Below are 17,706 nucleotides of genomic sequence, written 5' to 3'. Positions count from 1 at the left end.
AGACCATGATTGGAGGTAGTATAAGGCAAGGTTGATACTCAGTTTATAGCGGTCATATTCAGGGTGCCTCGGTGGCTGAGTAGGTTAAGCATCTTGCTTTGGCTCAGGTCATAATCAGAGGGTTCTAGGATCAAGTTCCACGTTGGGCTCCCTGCTCAGCAGGGAATCGACTTCTCCCTCTATCTCTGCCTCTCCCCCTGGTCGTGCCCACTCTGTGGCTCTCAAATAAATAGCACCTTTAAAAAAAGGAAATTTAAATATAGTAGTCACATTCAGAAACAAAGGAACAAGGAAACAGGACCATTGGCTTCTTTTTTAAAAATTTTTACTTATTTGTGAGAGAGAGAGAGAGAGAGCATGCACAAGCAGGGGGAGCAGCATGCAGAATGGGAAGCAGGCTCCCCGCTGAGCATGGGGCCCGATGCAGGACTGGATCCTAGGACCCTGAGATGATAACCTGAGCTGAAGCAGATGCTTAATTGACTGAGCTACCCAGGAGTCCCAGATCATTGGCTTCTTCACTGCACCTAACTAGAACCTGACTTTAGTTGCCTGAAGTTTGTTATAGGCGAGGATGTTATTTTCTCTGCCAACTTATTTCCACATTTTTGGTGTTTCTTAAAAAAAAAAAAACCAGTATCACTTTTTAATATTATCCCTGTATTTTATGTAGTTGTAACATTTATTGAGGAACGTGTGGCAGATGAAATCTGTTGAAAGATTCTTTATCTGGAAATCAGATGCTCAGGAGTTGGGGAGGGATTTACATGGTCATTACAAAACTATTCACGTTGAGTGGCATTAATATTTGTTTTACTTGAAAATCTTCTGCCCCTTGGCTGATTATAAACTACTTAACAATTCTAAAAAGAATTTTCCTTCTACTTTATGCTGCCTGCTGAATACCAACAAAATAGACCTAGCAAACAGGGGAAAGATGCAGGTAGAGGTGCACTTGATAACGCTACCTCCTACATTATGCAGAGCGTGAGGAGAGAGAGCGTGCTGAACGGGCCAAACGTGAGGAAGAGCTCCGAGAGTATCAGGAGCGGGTCAAGAAATTAGAAGAAGTAGAAAGGAAGAAACGCCAAAGAGAGCTGGAAATTGAAGAAAGGGAACGACGCAGAGAGGAAGAGAGAAGACTTGGTGATGATTCACTTTCTAGAAAGGTGAGTGTAGGGGTTACTCTGTTTCTGTGCGATGTGTTTGTCATCCGGCTCTCTGGCATGATCCATACGCCTCTGCGCGTGTCAGTGTCTGGCCTCGGTGTGGAGAATTGGTGGCATTCATCTCTCTTAAAGTCTGGTATTATTTAGTCTTCCCAGAAATAGGTTCTTTTTTTTTTTTTTTTAAGATTTTATTTATTTGACAGAGAGAGATCACAGCAGGCAGAGAGGCAGGCAGAGAGAGGGGAAGGGAAGCAGGCCCCTGCTGAGCAGAGAGCCCGATGCGGGACTCGATCCCAGGACCCTGAGATCATGACCTGAGCCGAAGGCAGCGGCTTAACCCACTGAGCCACCCAGGCGCCCCCAGCAATAGGTTCTTAATGGGGGAAGATAAGACTTAACTTATAGCAAAGCGGGGATTTTAGGCTTCAGTTTAGGAATCTTCTCTGTAAGAATGAAGTCTTCCAAGATGTCAGTATTTGACGAAAGAACACTCTTTAGTTTATGGAAGGACTGTTCTACCTTCCTTAAAGGGGGTTGCTGTGAATTCAGAGATGATGTGAGTTCTCTCACATCTTAGTGCTCAGAGACGGTCTGCCGGACTGTTGCGTATTGCAACATATTCACCGTTTCCCGGCAGCTTGTTAGAAATGCAGAATCTCAGGCCCAGTGCCAAACCTGAATTAGAACCTGCATTTTAACAATATTGTGGGGGTGCCTGGGTGGGTCAGTGGATTAAGCCTCTGCCTTAGGGTCAGGTCATGGTCTCATGATCCTGGGATGGAGCCCCGCATCGGGCTCTCTGCTCAGCAGGGAGTCTGCTTCCCTTCCCCTCCTCCATCTCTGTGCCTGCCTCTCTGCCTGCTTGTGATCTCTGTCTGTCAAATAAACAAAATCTTTTTAAAAAACCCATTATTCCCAGGTGATTCAGAGGCTGCTCTGAATATTTATTCTTAATATGCATGCATGTCCAAAACTGACCCGTGTTTCCCCTCTATCTTGTGTCTCTGACTCCGGCTCCTGATTGGTGACTCTGTTACCCACTTAATGGTGGAGTTTTTTTTTTTTTTTAAAGATTTTATTTATTTATTTGACAGGCAGAGATTACAAGTAGGCTGAGAGGCAGGCAGAGAGAGAGAAGGAGGAAGCAGGCTCCCTGCTGAGCAGAGAGCCCGATGTGGGGCTCGATCCCAGGACCCTGGGATCATGACCTGAGCCGAAGGCAGAGGCTTTAACCCACTGAGCCACCCAGGTGCCCCAATGGTGGAGTTTTTAATTTACCACTCCCTCTCCTTCTTTTCTTGCATTACTGCCTTAATTCAGAATTTCCTCTTGCCTGTATTATTTATTGGTCTCCTTACTATTCTCTGTGATTATAATCATTTCCCAGCTTCAGACCTTCCTCTACATTGTGGTCTGCTTGATTTTTTTTTTTTTTTCAATAATGCATATTTGATCATTATACCTGCTTTTGGGTTTCACATCTCTTTTGATTGGTACTCAGTACTTCTAGCCAGAGTACCTGCCTTAGCAGTCCAGGCCTTTCTAGTTTGCTGCTCGTAGTCACTGTCTCTTCCTATGCTTCCTATGTTCTATCTCTTCCAAGCCTTACCATGTTTCTGTGACATTATCTGCATGTTCTTTGTTTTCCCATGGATATGCCCATGTTCCCCTTTAAAGAAGATACTTTCTAAGTTAAGAGGTGAGTAGCTGGGAGATTTCTTGCCTGCCGTTCTCTATTCCTTTATCTCTGCCATACCATTGTCACTTCTCTTTATTGGAGGGCCTGCTCTTCTTTGATTTCTTTTTAAGATGTTTATGGGTAGATTTTTGGTTTTGTTACTCCTATTGCTAATTTTTATTTTTATTTCTTCGTTATTAGTGAATATGTTCTCTGTTATTTAAAAAAAAATATATTTAGGGGGCACCTGGGTGTCTCAGTGGGTTAAAGCCTCTGCTTTCAGCTCAGGTCATGGTCCCAGGGTCCTGGGATCGAGGCCCGCATCAGGCTCTCTGCTCAGTGGGGAGCCTGCTTCCCTCTCTCTCTGCCTGCCTTGCTGCCTACTTGTGATCTCTGTCTGTCAAATAAGTAAAATCTTTAAAAAAAAAAAAAAAAAAGTGTGTGTGTGTGTGTGTGTGTATATAAGGATGCCTGGGTGGCTCAGTCGGTTAAGCAGCTTTCGGCTCAGATTATGATCCCAGAGTCCTGGGATTGAGCCCCGCATCAGGCTTCTTGGTCAGTGGGTAGCCTGCTTCTCTCTCTGCCTCTGCCTGCCACTCTGCCTGCTTATGCTCTCTCTCTCTCTCTCTCTCTCTCTCTCTGACAAATAAATAAATAAAATCTTTTAAAAATACATATATATTTATTTGAGAGAGAGGGTGTGCACGTTCACCTGTGGTGGAAGGGAGAGGGACAGACAGACTCCCTGCTGAGCCCCATGTGGCTTGATTTAACCCTGGGATTGTAACCTGAGTTGAAACCAAGCATAGATGCCTAACCGACTGAGCCACCCAAGCATCACTGGTCTGTATAATTTCTAATTTTTTGGAATTGAATACATTTTCCCCTTGTGTCCTAAAACATGTTGTTACGTGTATTCTTTTCCTGTTGGGCACGAATTTCTGTGGGTATGTATGGAATCAGAAGTGTGTTATTTTAATTTGCTGCATTCTGTTAATTTATGGGTACTTCATCTTCTGAAGAAAGGGAGGTAACTTGGGGCACCTGGCTGGTTCATTAAGTGTCTGCCTTTGGCTCAGGTCATGATCTCCGGATCCTGGGATCAAGCCCTTCGTCAGACTCTGCACAGCTGGAAGTCTGCTTCTCTTTCTCTCTCTCCCTCTCTGCTCCTCCTCTCTCTCTCAAATAAAATGTTTAAAAAAAAAAAAAGGTAGCAAACGTGCTGTGATTATGAGTTTCTGTGTTTCTTTTTTTATTTAGTTTTTGCAAATCCATTCTTTTGTTCATTTTTGGCATTTTATTTCTGTTTTGTGCCTTCCTCTCCCTCCTTTCCCTTTCAGTTGGAGAATCTTTAGAATTATCCGTTCATATTTAGCATAGTAGTGACTGTATTTGGTTTTATTCTTAACATTTAGTTTGGAGCTTTTTATTTACTTCCATGTTCTTGCTACCTCTTCCTTTAAGCCAAATTTTAAGAACTTTTCTCCGTTCACTTTTTTGTATTCTTTTAGTGATTACCGTCCCCGTTTTCCCCCCTAAAATTTATCTAAACTTAACAGACTGTATATTGATTTGAAGACCCTCTTCTCTGAACGAAAACTTCTGAGCTTGTCTTTACTTTGGTTTCATTGCAGTAAGTGCACTCGTACAGCTGTCTTGGAAAACACTGTTTAGTTTCAGATATGTTTATACTGTATCATCTCTTCTCCTTTGCAGATACATTTTGTTGGTTTTGTATATCCTTTCAAGTTGTTTTTTCCAGGCTGTCTTTGTATATGTCTCAAAAGAGCACCCCCACCCCCCATTTGAAAAATTGTGCAGTGATTCGTTTCCTGCAGAATCCTCCCTCAGAAGTTTCAAGACAGTGCTTACTGTCCTAGTATGCGGGATGGGAGGAGATCTGAGAAAAGTCTTGGTCTTGTTACCTCTGTACCTAGTTGTTTTATTCCTTGGGAACTTTCAGAATTTTCTTTATCCTTGGAGTAAAGGGGAGTGTAGAGATTCTACTGAGACTGTCTAGTTACCTCAGTGTATATATAGTCTGTATTAATAATCCTTTTTGGCACTTGTGCCTTTTTAGTCAGAGGATGTAATTTTATTTTTCTTAGAGAAGATTAAATTTCCTTAGCTGATGGAAGTTGTCTATATTTGCCTTTCAAAGTCCTGTTCTTTCTATTCTAAGTTTCATTTTTTTCATCTCTTCGTGCTTTTGTAACTGGTTCTCTGAGATTCTTGTTCAGTTTATATGTTTATTAGCAGGGCCTGTTCTGTTTGATCTATCAGCTGAGTTAAAAATTTTTGGCCCGCATCAGGCTCCCAGCTCCATGGGGAGTCTGCTTCGCTCTCTGACCTTCTCCTCGCTCGTGCTCTCTCTCACTGTCTCTCTCTCTCAAATAAATAAATAAAATCTTTACCCAAAAAAAAAAAAATTTTTTTTTTGGCAATCATGTTACTTTTTAGTTTTTTCTTTGTTTACTGGCAATCATAGCCATCCCTAAAAATCTCTTTTGAGGGGTTAGTTGTAGGAAAACCTCTAATAACTTGAATTCTTTGTTGAGTGTGATTTGTAGAGTGAGTGTGAAGGGTAGGATAAACTTGGTCTTCTGGATATGTACAGTCCCTCCATTGTGGTGACTAAGTTCCATTGGCATTTGTGTTTTTTATCCCATGGTGTCCATTCAGGAAAGTCCCTTAGAACAATGTCCACCACAAGAGTTGAGAGTCACTTACAATGGCAGATGACTTAGCATTCGGCTCTGTTCCTCCACTGCAGCTTCTACTAGTTGTTGAGGGTTTTGTTTCCAGAACACTTTAAAATTTAAATGAAGATCCTCTTAATCATCTGCTTGGGATTGTTAAATTTGTCAGATTTTTATCTTTCTTTTCCCACCCCTGCCCTAGGTCTTGTTTCGGTTTTCCAGAGCTTTCTTAATTGCTGGTTGTGGCCTCAAGTTATGTTTGTTGGAGCAGTCAAGCTGTGTCAGAGGTGTTGGTGATAACATTGTGTGCGTTGCTCTCTACCAAGACTGTACCACATTTACATTTCTACTTGAAGGGTGTTTATCTCCCCTTTCCATAATTTTTTAATGACAGCATAGTATTTCGAAGAGGGAGGTAACTGTTAATTGAACCACTTCCCCATTTGACGTTTCATTTGTTCAACCTCTGTTTAGTAGGAACTGTGATGTACGTTTAGGGCACTGAGCTTTTTTCACATAATCTCAAAAGGAAAATTTGAGGTCAGAGGAAATCTGTAGATATTTTAGTAATTCCAGAGGGCGGGTGGGGGTCAGATTACTTTCAGGTGGTATTTTATTTGATTTATAAAGTCACTCAGAGTAAGTGAGACTGCCAGTTTCACTGTACTGTCACTCTGACTTAAGATTAAAAAAGAAACAACTTTAAAACTTGTTTATATTTAAGGGCTTAAGATTGATGTAAGTGGTAATACCAGTAGTTGTAATAAGTGTTGCCATTGTAGTGCCTCACGTTAACTTTGGTGAATGTAGGACTCTCGTTGGGGAGATAGAGATTCAGAAGGCACATGGAGGAAAGGACCTGAAGTAGATTCCGAGTGGAGAAGAGGCCCACCAGAGAAGTAAGTAGAATCGAGGAAAATAGTATTAATTAGTCATAGGCCCTATATAATACCTTATCACAGTTTTTAAGTTCGGTTTATTTTGTGGAGTTGGGGAAAGGAGAATCATCAAGAACTGTGTGCATGTTTGTTACTGAAATATTTTTCATAGTTTACCTCAACAATGCTGTAATTACCGACTTCTAAATATTTTGACAAATATATGCTTCAGATTTTTTTGTTCCCTGAGTGCTGTAGAGATTACAGTAAGAATGAACAGTTCTAGAGCTTTTTTTTCCTTTTTCTTTAAATTTCTTAAGTAGATTGAACCATCCTTTAAAAATGACTGCTCATGATAAACAAGATTGCTGGTCATAAGTCTTACACAGAAATTAGATTTTGAAAGGCCATCGTAAAGATTAGAAATGGGATGCTTCTTATAAAGTACAGTTAGATAACTTTTTAAGGCAGTTGTCTGCTTAATTTGTTGATGTGTAAGATTTTATATTGTGTTATTTTTTATCAGGAGCACATACTCTTTGAGGAGTAGGAATAATGAATTTAGGCTGAAATGGTTTTTAAAAGGGAGAGAAATAATTCCCCCAGAATCATGTGCTTTTAAGAAAATGGACTCTTAAAGATGTTTGCCTTGTTGCTCTGTAGGGAGTGGAGACGTGGAGAGGGGCGGGATGAGGAAAGGCCTCATAGAAGAGAGGAAGATCGACCAAGGCGTTTGGGAGATGAGGAAGAGAGAGAGTCCTCTGTTAGACCAGATGATGATCGCGTTCCCCGGCGTGGCATGGATGATGACAGAGGTCCTAGACGTGGTCTTGATGAAGACCGGTTCTCTCGCCGTGGGGCAGAGGACGATCGGCCTTCCTGGCGTAATGCGGATGACGACAGGCCTCCCAGACGAATGGGTGATGAAGATCGGGGGAGCTGGCGTCATGCAGATGATGACAGACCACCTAGACGGGGACTGGATGAGGACAGAGGAAGCTGGCGAACAGCTGATGAGGACAGAGGACCGAGACGTGGGATGGATGAGGACCGGGGGCCACGGCGAGGAGGTGCAGATGATGAGCGGTCTTCCTGGCGTAATGCTGATGACGACCGGGGTCCCAGGCGGGGCATGGATGACGACCGAGGTCCTAGGCGGGGCATGGATGATGACCGAGGACCTTGGAGGAGTGCTGATGATGACAGAATTTCTAGGCGTGGTGCAGATGATGACCGGGGGCCTTGGAGAAACATGGATGACGATCGGATTCCCAGAAGGGGTGATGACTCAAGACCTGGTCCCTGGAGACCATTTGTCAAGCCAGGTAAGATTTTGGTATTCCGTCATCTTGCTTAGATGCTCCATAGAATCTGATGTGTTTTACAAATAGTGAAATCTTATGTGAAATCTTATGGAATCTGTTCCATAGTTGATACCAGGTTATTTCAAATAGGGGTCCTCTCAAATGACTGGTTACATTTAGATATCTAAATAAAAAGTTATTTTCTGGCTAAAAATGTGAAATTTTAATTATGCCTGACAGCAGTCAGGCTGTATTATTATTAGTTTCCAGATGGATGGGTCTTTTATCTTTCCTTGGTTATCTGTGCAGTGATTTTTATGTTCAGAGTTTGACTTTCATGTCCCACACACCAAGAGAAGTTAAAGAATTTTACTCCTTTTTCTCCTTTAGTGATAGGCACTTTGTTTTCTTTCTGCCTGTTGACCCCTTTGGGGGCTCTTGTTCCATGCCTATCCCTGAAGTATTGGTGTTCCTCTGGTTCTGTCCTAGACCAGCATTCGCACATAAATAATGAAAAAGTTACTTACTAAATATTTGTCTTGCACTCTTGTCAACCATGGGGTTATTTTTTTTATTTTTATTTTTTTTTTTCTTTTTAAAAGATTACTTATTTGAGAGAGAGCATGAGAGGGGAGAAAGTCAAAGGGAGAAGCAGACTCCCCTTAGAGCTGGGAGCCTGATGTGGGACTCGATCCCGGGACACCAGCATCATGACCTGAGCCGAAGGCAGTTGCTTAACAAACTGAGCCACCCAGGTGCCCACCCATGAGGTTATTCTTATGGGAAGAGCTCAGTTTCTTTCTTTCTCAGTCTTGGGCCTGCTCATCTTTTCATATTTTACTGATTTCTAGTACCATCTTCTCCAGGTGCCTTCTTTGCTTACCTTCAGACCCATGTTTCCAGCTGCATGTTGCACATAGTACATTTCTATGTAGAAATGTCTGTGACATGTCACATTCACCCTTTTGAAACAGTTCTCACCCACACCCGTCTCTTGAGGGCCACCACCGTCCATCTGATTGTATAAGTTAGGGGTCTGGGAGTTCCCCTTTGCCTTCTTATGTCCTTTTATGTTAAATGTTTCATTTATTTCAGTTCTACCTTTTTAATGTTCTTCAGATCTGCCCACTTCTCTTTTCCCCTTGCACGTACTTGGGTCTGAGCCGCCATCATTCCTTCCTCAAACTCGTGCTGCTACTGGTCCCCACAGGCTCCCCACTCCCAGGTCTAGTCTTGGTGCAGTAGCCAGAGTAATCCATTCTGCACGAAGATTTCAACGAGTAGCCTCTTTCCCTTACCCTTTGTGTTTCTGTCTCATATTTCTGTCTCTTCTGGTCTCAGCTGATTCCACTGTCTGGCTGTGTGACTTTCCTGTTCTTGTGTGAGTGGGGAGAACAGTGTCATAGATTCTTATTAAGTCCCGATAAATGTTTTATGTGAAGTTGCTATGAATACTGAACCATTACTATTCTCATAAGTTCTCTGACAGAATTTCTGTCAACCAATGAACGTGACCTTTTGTGCGTTTCTGTTTTAAAGATAACCTTATTTAATACACCTTGTCGGTTCATTAACATTGAACTCCTGGCCAGTAGCGCTGTAGCTTCTGAATGGGGCTTCTCTAACACGAGTATTTTTCCTGTAAGGCACATCCACTGCCTTCTTGTGCTTGGGACACTAGACAAGCAGCATTTGAGCACAGTGCCTAAGGGCCCTTTGGAACAGTGAAATCCCCAACAGTGCAAGAAAATGTGAAAACCTGTCACTAAACAGACCAGAAGGGCACTTAGTTTAAAGTATGAGAGCTGCGGCGCGCAGCCGAGCGTTACCTCGTTCAGCCTCGATGGTGAGCGAGCTCTGCGGCGGCCCAGGGACCCGATGGCGCTGCACGAGTGGGGGGAGGGGCAAGTGCCCGGGTGTCTGTGGATGATTTGTCGACGTATTTCAGCAAGTATGTAAATTAGCGGGTCTGGGATCTGTGTAGCTCAAAACTGTGGCTAGAATTAGATGAGTTCATACACACAGAAGGTTTAGAGTAGAGCTGTTGGCACATGGGAATACAAATACAGTGACAGTAATTAACCTTGCAACATATTCTCATTTATATTTGCTCCCTTTGGCCTTTTTGTGCATATATATGAAGTTCCTTGATTTGGGCATCCCATGTCTAAGTGAGATAGTGGTCAAAGGACTTATCTTTGTCCCATGATTGCATGGGTGGTAAGTGATGGAGAGCAAGAATAGAAAAGGAAGTTATTGTTAATATGTAATTTTGATAATATGTCGTTTTGAAAATGTAGGATGTGAATGAACTTATAATTGGCGCTCTCACAGAGGTCTGGCTCTTACCCCTGACTCTTTAGGTTTTTGTTTAAAATGAGTTGTCTGTTTACTATCAGAACAGATTTTTACATCTGAAATCTCAGCACATGGAACACTCAACCCAGACTATGTAAATGTCCCCTGTCTTACATGGTCCTCCCTTTATGTTAGAGAAACAGTGGTAGGTAGTCATAAATAGAAGCCGGTGATTCTGTAAAGTAACATAAATAGCTTTAGTTTTCTCTCTCTCTCTCTCTTTTTAAGAGTTTACTTATTTGTCAGAGAACAGAAGCACAAAGAGCTGCAGGCAGAACAGGCAGAACAGGCAGAGGGAGAAGCAGGCTCCCTGCTGAGCAAGGAGCGGGATAGGGGACTTGATCCCAGGACTCTGGGATCATGACCTGAGCCAAAGGCAGACACAACCTACTGAGCCACCCAGGTGTCCCAGCTTTGGTCTTCTTTTTCCTCGCTTTTTATTTGTTTTTGTTTTTTGTTTTTAAAGATTTTGTTTATTTGACAGAGATCCCAAGTATGCAGAGAGGCAGGCAGAGACGGGGGCGAGGCGGGGGAAGCAGGCGCCCTGCCGAGCAGAGAGCCTGACGTGGGGCTCGATCCCAGGACCCTGGGATCATGACCTGAGCCAAAGGCACTGGCTTTAACCTACTGAGCCACCCGGGTGTCCCTTTAGTTTTCTTTTAAATGAGGTTTGGAGTGTCTTAAATTAGCACCTGCAGTGGTGATACTAATGTCAGCATTCACATATCTATTCATTGTTACTGAGTTTCTTGAGTATAAAAATGTTTTTCCTTTTTTAAAAAATAAAAACAGGTGGATGGAGAGAGAAAGAAAAAGCCAGAGAAGAGAGTTGGGGTCCACCTCGAGAATCGAGACCATCAGAAGAACGTGAATGGGATAGGGAAAAGGAGAGAGAGAGAGAAAACCAGGATCGTGATGAAAACGACAAGGACCCAGAGAAAGAAAGAGACCGAGAGAGAGAGCGAGAGCGGGACAGAGAGCGAGATGGGGATCGAGAGGACCGCTTCAGACGACCTAGGTTTGCTTTGGAACTCTGTGGAGTTACAGTTAGGAGTCTCTTCAATTCTCTGGGAAACCATGTAGTCTTGAGAAATGGTGTGCCTCATGCCTCAGTTGAACGTTCCCCTCTTCACAAAGTTGAGAGGGTGAGGCTCACAGTGGGCGGCTGTCTGCAGGTGGGGAGGACTCTAGTTCCACAGGTATCTTTGCCAGTCCATGGCCTTTTCCCTGTGGTTTAGTTACTCAGTTTTAGAGCCCTTAAATTATTCAGAGCTCCTTGACTTTTATTAGCGGTAACAGTTCTGACTTGCTCCTTTTGACCTGAGTGGCTTTGTGCTGATGGCTCTGGACCAGCACTGTTTAGTGCCATTTTCTGGGAGGATGAACGCACCCTGTCTGCAGGGCCCAGTGTGGTAGCCGGCAAGCACATTTGGTGTTGAACATTGGGAGTGTGGTTAGTGCTACTGACAGGATGTCTTGATTGTGATTCAGTTAATTGTATTTAAGTGGGTGCATACAGGTAGTGGTTGCCGTGCTGTTCAGCACAGGTCCAGATGTTCTCCGCTTCTACACCTGAGGCACCAGATTGAGATCAAGTTAGAAATTCAAAGGTCATCCCGGTTACATTTGTAAACTCTCGAGCACCAACTTGGATGTGCTGTTTGGAGTCTGACGACAGAACTTAACATGTCATTTTGAATGGTTCCAGGGATGAAGGAGGCTGGAGAAGAGGACCAGCGGAAGAGTCTTCGAGCTGGAGAGATTCAAATCGCCGTGAAGATAGGGATCGGGATGACCGTCGTCGGGAGAGAGATGATCGCCGTGATCTAAGGGAAAGGCGAGATGATCGAGACAGAAGAGGACCTCCTCTCCGATCCGAGCGTGAAGAAGGTATGGATGTTGGGCACGTTGCTGACTATTAGAAAACCATGATCTCAGGAAATTGGCGGTTTTACTACCTCATCCTGTTCTTACAAGCATCAAAAATAAGATAGTGAATATTCAATTTAGGTTTCACAGTTCTCTGGGCGCATGGGTGGCTCAGTCAGTTAAGTGTCTCACTCTTGATTTTGGCTCAGGTCGTGATCTTGGGGTTGTGACGTGGAGACTCACATGGGGCTCCACGCCCGGCAGTGAGTCTGCTTAAGATTCCCTCCTACCCGCTTCCCCCTCACCCCAGCCCGCTTCCTCTCTCCCTCTCAAATAATAAAGTTTTTTTTAAAAATTCACAGTTCTCATAAATTTCGTAGTCCCTCTGGAAAGTAGCTCATACCTAAATTGAAAGTATAGTAGTAGGCTAATTGGAGGGTAAGCAGTATATATTGCTCTAGAAGTTTATGTAACTAGGAAACAGTTTGTCAGTTGTTTAAAAGTAAGATCTTGGTAGATAGGCATAAAGTGTAAAACATTCTTACTCTGAAATTGTGATAGTTGAAACTTGAGTTTAAAAAAATAAGTTTTAGGGGGGTGGGAGGTTCGGGGAACCAGGTGGTGGGTATTAGGGCACCGATTGCACGGAACACTGGGTGTGGTGCAAAAACAATGAGTACTGTTACGCTGAAAAGAAATACAATATTTTAAAAAAATTAAAAAAAAAAAAGTTTTAAAGTTGAAAATGGCCATTGCACTTAACTAAGTAGTTACCTCACAAACTTTTTTCATTTGTACAGGGGGATCACAAGGGTTTTTCTTAATACCTGTAAAGTAAAGTATGCTAATGGCCATTTTGGTATTATGATTTCTTCAACAAGAGCCAAAAGGTTTTTTTTTTTATTTTAAAGTTTTCATTCAGATTTTTTGTTACCTTATCTTAAATTATTGTGACAATTAGAACACCTCCCAGGCCAGTGGTTTCTTCTTGTTGGCAAATTTGAGTTGTCTCTCTCTCTCTCTCTTTTTTTTCCCCCCAAAGATTTTATTTATTTATTTGACAGAGAGATTACAAGCAGGTGGGAGGGGTGGGGGGGAAGCAGGCTCCCCGCCAAGCAGAGAGCCCGATGCGGGGCTCAATCCCAGGACCCTGAGATCATGACTGAAGCCAGAGGCAGAGGCTTTAACCCACTGAGCCATCCAGGCGCCCCTGAGTTATCTCTTAAGTCTGTATGTTATTTTGAAGAATTTGTCAAAAATTGTATCAAAATAATTAAAATATATTTAGGTTTTACTGATTTTTTTTTTTTTAATGGGGATTTTATATCGTTATTTCTACAGTACAGGATTTCTGAGTAATTGGAGGCATTCCTTTCGCTGAAGTTCTGTTTAGTCTGAGCCAGTACAATATGGTACAAACTTCACTCTTTTTCTTTTAATTAAACTTTTTAGTAAGTTCTTGGAGGCGTGCTGATGACAGGAGAGATGAGCGGGCAGAAGAGCGGGAAGCACCTCGTCGCGTTCCTCCCCCAGCTCTTTCAAGAGACCGAGAAAGAGACCGCGACAGGGAAAGAGAAGGTGAGAAAGAGAAGGCTTCATGGAGGGCTGAGAAGGATAGAGAATCTCTTCGTCGTACTAAAAACGAGACTGATGAAGATGGATGGACCACGGTACGACGTTAAATCTCAAGATAATGGATTCAAACACATGTCTCACATAGGTTTGGTCACATTCAAGGATTATTATACTTGTGCTTCAACCAGTCTAAATTGGATTCTTTAATGTTGTCTCACCGTAACACAAAAAGCATGAACTTGTATTAATCCTCTATAATAGATTGATCGTGCACTGTGTCCACAGGAGGTTGGACGGCCAGGCCATTTTCTGGATTTTAAGGTGTTGCATTATTTCATCAATCATTTGTTTACAAAAAAACAAAAACTAAAAAATAAATTTAAAATGTGAACCCGTCGGGTATGGAGTAACACCTGTTATCTTGGTATAGAACTGATCTTTCTCTTTTGTTTTTGAAATACTTTATTGATTTGGAATGAGGTATGGTTCTGTTATAGAAAATGTATTTGAAGATTCTTCAAAAGCAGGGGCTGAAATGACTTCCACATCATTAGCGGTTGAGACGTACCTCTAGGTATTTTGAGGTATTTACTATATTAACTACATTTAGAAAGTTTTTAGGTTCACTATAAGTGCAGTAAACATTACAAACATTGGATACGGTGGGATTTTCTGTAGATTTTTCTTGAGAGGTGAGTATAAAGCAATTTGCAGTCATTATTGTAATGACAAGAATACTACTCAAGTGTGAATCCAAAACAGTTAGAGCTTTTAAATTTTAAAGCATTTGGTAAAACTATTGCTGAGTTTTTTCTGTTGCCAATAGCAGACTGCTTTTCCATTAATGGAGAATTCATGCCTTTCAAGCATTTTAAATATGACAATATTTATAAATGTGTGGTTTGGAGGAATTGTTTAAATTCTTTTTCCTAATTTCCTTTCTCTTCAGGATAGATTCTTTCAACAAGTAATTTGTAGTAATGACTGTGTTGACTTCAATTTTGGAGTGTCGTAGCTATGTCAAAGATTAACTATTTGGTTTTATTGAAGCCAACACAGAACTTGCTGCTGTGGTTTTTCTTCAATGATAAATAAAATACTTACAGAATTTGTTTTAGTGTTGATTTGTAGTTACAGTCAAAGTGTTGTACTTAACTGTTGAGTTTGCATATCCAGTTGAGTTTGTTGTTTTGATTTTTTTTTTGTTGTTGCCATTAAATGTCTCAGCATTTAGAATCAAAATAACTAGAAAAACATGGCTAGGAGGCTTCCTTCCTTAACTAAGGGTCCCCTTAGTTTCCTTGTAATGCTGTCCTCTCTGTGAGCCTTGTATACAAGGGTGTAGGTAGGTGGGTGGTTTACTATTTTGGGTGTTCCCCTGAATATAGAAAAAATACAATTTCAGAGAATGTTAGTAGCAAATTGATAGTGGCTACAGGTACGTAAATTATTTCCAGTATTGGGTGGTGGTGAGAATACTTGTTTGTACAGCTATAGTAAGGCCAGAAGAGGGAGTATTGATCCTTTTTTTACTTAAATTATCAGATGCAGCCTTTTCTGTTTGATACTACCAGTGACAGAAACCTCCTTTTTTCAACATTCAGTTTCTTAATATCTAATATTTCAAACAAGTGGAAATCTTAAAAGGTCTTTGAGGAAAGGGCCTGCTCTTTTTAATAAATGACAAAACTTGGGGCAGTAACCTGCTGAGTCTCCCCATTCATTAGAAATAGGACAGCACTGATGGCCCCAGGGGACTGTTCATTTAAGCTGATTTTTTAGGTGAGTTATAGATGTATGTCTGATGATTAGGTTAGTCTGCAAACGTACCTTCCTGTCAGGACCCTTTCCCAGGTAAATACTATGCCCCCAAGTTCTTTGTCCTAGGAGTTGGAATCCCAAGCACAGGATGGGGGCAGAAGAGTCTGCTGCTACTTTGTGGTCCAGCTCTTAAGTTTCTACTCAAGGCCTCACAGCCTTCCCCTCCGTCCCCCAGTATTCACGTGTGTCAAAGGAAACTTCGGATGTTCAGTCCAGCCTACTCACTGTGTCTAGAATGTCTTCATGTTCCCAGCGGCTTCTGCATTTTTAAAAGGTTTTATTTATTTGAGAGAGAGAGTGTGAGAGAATGAGCATGAGAAGTGGGAGGGTCAGAGGGAGAAGCAGACTCCCTGCCGAGCAGGGAGCCCGATGTGGGACCTGATTCAGGACTCCAGGATCATGACCTGAGCTGAAGGCAGTGGCCTAACCAACTGAGCGCCCCCCCGCCCCCGCCTTTTTTTTTTTTTTTAAGATTTTATTTATTTATTTGAGAGAGGCTTCTGTATTTTTAAACAGGAACGCCATTGCAGTTAATACATGTGGATCTGAGGGTGGAGACAGTGGCCCAGAGAAGACTACATCCCCCTAGTAGTCCTTACTGGCTTCCAGAAAGAGGTGGTAATGTGGCTATGTGTGGGGATGCTTTTATGTGCTTTACCTGTGTTCTGTTTTTTTTAACCAAGGACATTTTGGTTAGACATTTAGACAATAGACATTTCTAATCTTACAAGTCTAATTGACATAGATACTGGACACAGGAAGGAATGCAGGAATGTTTCTTAAGTGGCTAAGCACAGACTAGAAAGTGAGGACTAACACTGAAACTTCCCTGTCTTTTCCTTTGAGGTAGACCTATGTGTAGTATAATTTTAAAATAGACAGTTTTGGCTTACAATTAAAGCCAAAAGTTGTAATCAAAGTTAATTCTGCACTTTCCAAAAAGGACTGCATAGGAAAATTAAATTCCAAAGAAATAAAAAGCCACTCACTGCAAATGTGTCTATAGAAATGGATAGGCGAGGTAAGGTAAACAGTCTACCTGCACAGCTGGTAAAGCACTTTCGAGGCTTCCATCCATATGTTTTGTTTTTAGCCAAATATAGACATATTCTTATAAAAGCAAGGTGACTTTGTCACACTAATTTTTTTTTTTTTTTTTACTTTTTAAAACTTGGGTTTCTCTCTTACTCTAATTTTTTTTTTTTTTTTAAATTAAGTAAAGTCAACTTGCTGACGTGGGGCTCAGATTTACAACTCGAAGTGCAAGAGTGACATGCTTTATCATGGAACCAGCCAGGTGCCCCACACCCTAAATTTAATTTTTTGCAAGTACATAGAGTTTTAGATTGAGAGTTCTAGGCTTCTTCCTCTTAAGTGCCTTAGAGTGTGGTTAGTATACTTTCCCTAACAGATTTTTAGAAGATTAACTGTAGTAATACTCTGTGCATGCTCTCTCAGTTTTTTAATGTTAGCTGGAAAACAGGCAAATTTGAGGGGGGCTGATATTAGTGTGTTTCAGATGAATGAACGTGTTGGTTGCTGGTAAAACTGTGATGGTGTCAATATCAAACTCTATTAGGCACTTCTCATCACTGAGGGAGTCTCATATTGAACATGTCAAAGCCATGTGCTTGACACCTAGAACTCAGTGCAACAGTTTGGCTCTTTGAAAATCCAAAGTAGTTGCCTGCTTAGTCCTTCTAAGCTGGGGAATACTTTGTAGTGCTCTTCGAAAAGGTAGAAGTAGGAGAGGTAACAGGAATTCTATGACCTGACAACTCCCCAAGACCAAAATTAAACCGGTATATTTTCTAGCACAACAAAAGAGAATAATCACATGCTTTTATTAAGCTCCTTGAATTTAAGACTGGTCACATCCGGAGTTCTGTGTTCTGGGGCTGGACTAGCAGGCATGGATTTTCTCTTGGCCAACGTACTGTCTACTTGCCCCTTTTCCCCCTGTTCTGTCACCCCTTCTTTGACCAAAAAGGCTCACAGCCTTCCAATATTATTTACCTCTGCCTCTATTTGTATCCTCAAAGGAGTGTTCAAGCCAGTTTGCTGTGGAGGAAGTTAGCTGTTTGATACAAAAGCAGTCTAAAGGAGCTGAGCGCTACGACTTGAATCTGTATTCATGACTAAGTCTCTTGCTGGCATTTTCAGATAGTGATGTATTTTGTACATTTCATATGCATTCATCCTAATTCACTTCCATTTTTGCCTCTTGGATTGGTCCTGATGGTAGCTACAAGCCATGGTGTGGCATCTGGCATGGCTATAAATGAGGGTGGGAGCTAAAGTTAGGGTTAGGAACGAGCATCTAAGGATAGGGTCTAATCTCCTTTGTGGTAAGTA

The 17,706-nt window shown here is 41.9% G+C and overlaps 1 protein-coding gene across 1 annotated transcript in view; it reads left to right on the top strand.

Moving 5' to 3' along the window:
* The window catches only part of EIF3A (eukaryotic translation initiation factor 3 subunit A), a 38,277-nt gene extending 23,639 nt beyond the window's left edge, over nt 1-14,638 (top strand). The window contains exons 17-22 of the mRNA XM_044240615.1: nt 985-1,169; nt 6,357-6,445; nt 7,088-7,749; nt 10,879-11,104; nt 11,795-11,976; nt 13,408-14,638. Of these exons, the coding sequence (XP_044096550.1) occupies nt 985-1,169; nt 6,357-6,445; nt 7,088-7,749; nt 10,879-11,104; nt 11,795-11,976; nt 13,408-13,637 (1,574 nt within the window). The 3' untranslated portion in view covers nt 13,638-14,638. The remainder of the gene's footprint in view (nt 1-984; nt 1,170-6,356; nt 6,446-7,087; nt 7,750-10,878; nt 11,105-11,794; nt 11,977-13,407) is intronic.
* The last annotated feature ends 3,068 nt before the right edge of the window (nt 14,639-17,706 follow it).

The sequence above is a fragment of the Neovison vison genome, chromosome 2 (genome assembly GCF_020171115.1).
Source record: "Neovison vison isolate M4711 chromosome 2, ASM_NN_V1, whole genome shotgun sequence".
Lineage (NCBI taxonomy): Eukaryota > Metazoa > Chordata > Mammalia > Carnivora > Mustelidae > Neogale > Neogale vison.
This window is presented reverse-complemented; position numbering and strand designations above follow the sequence as displayed.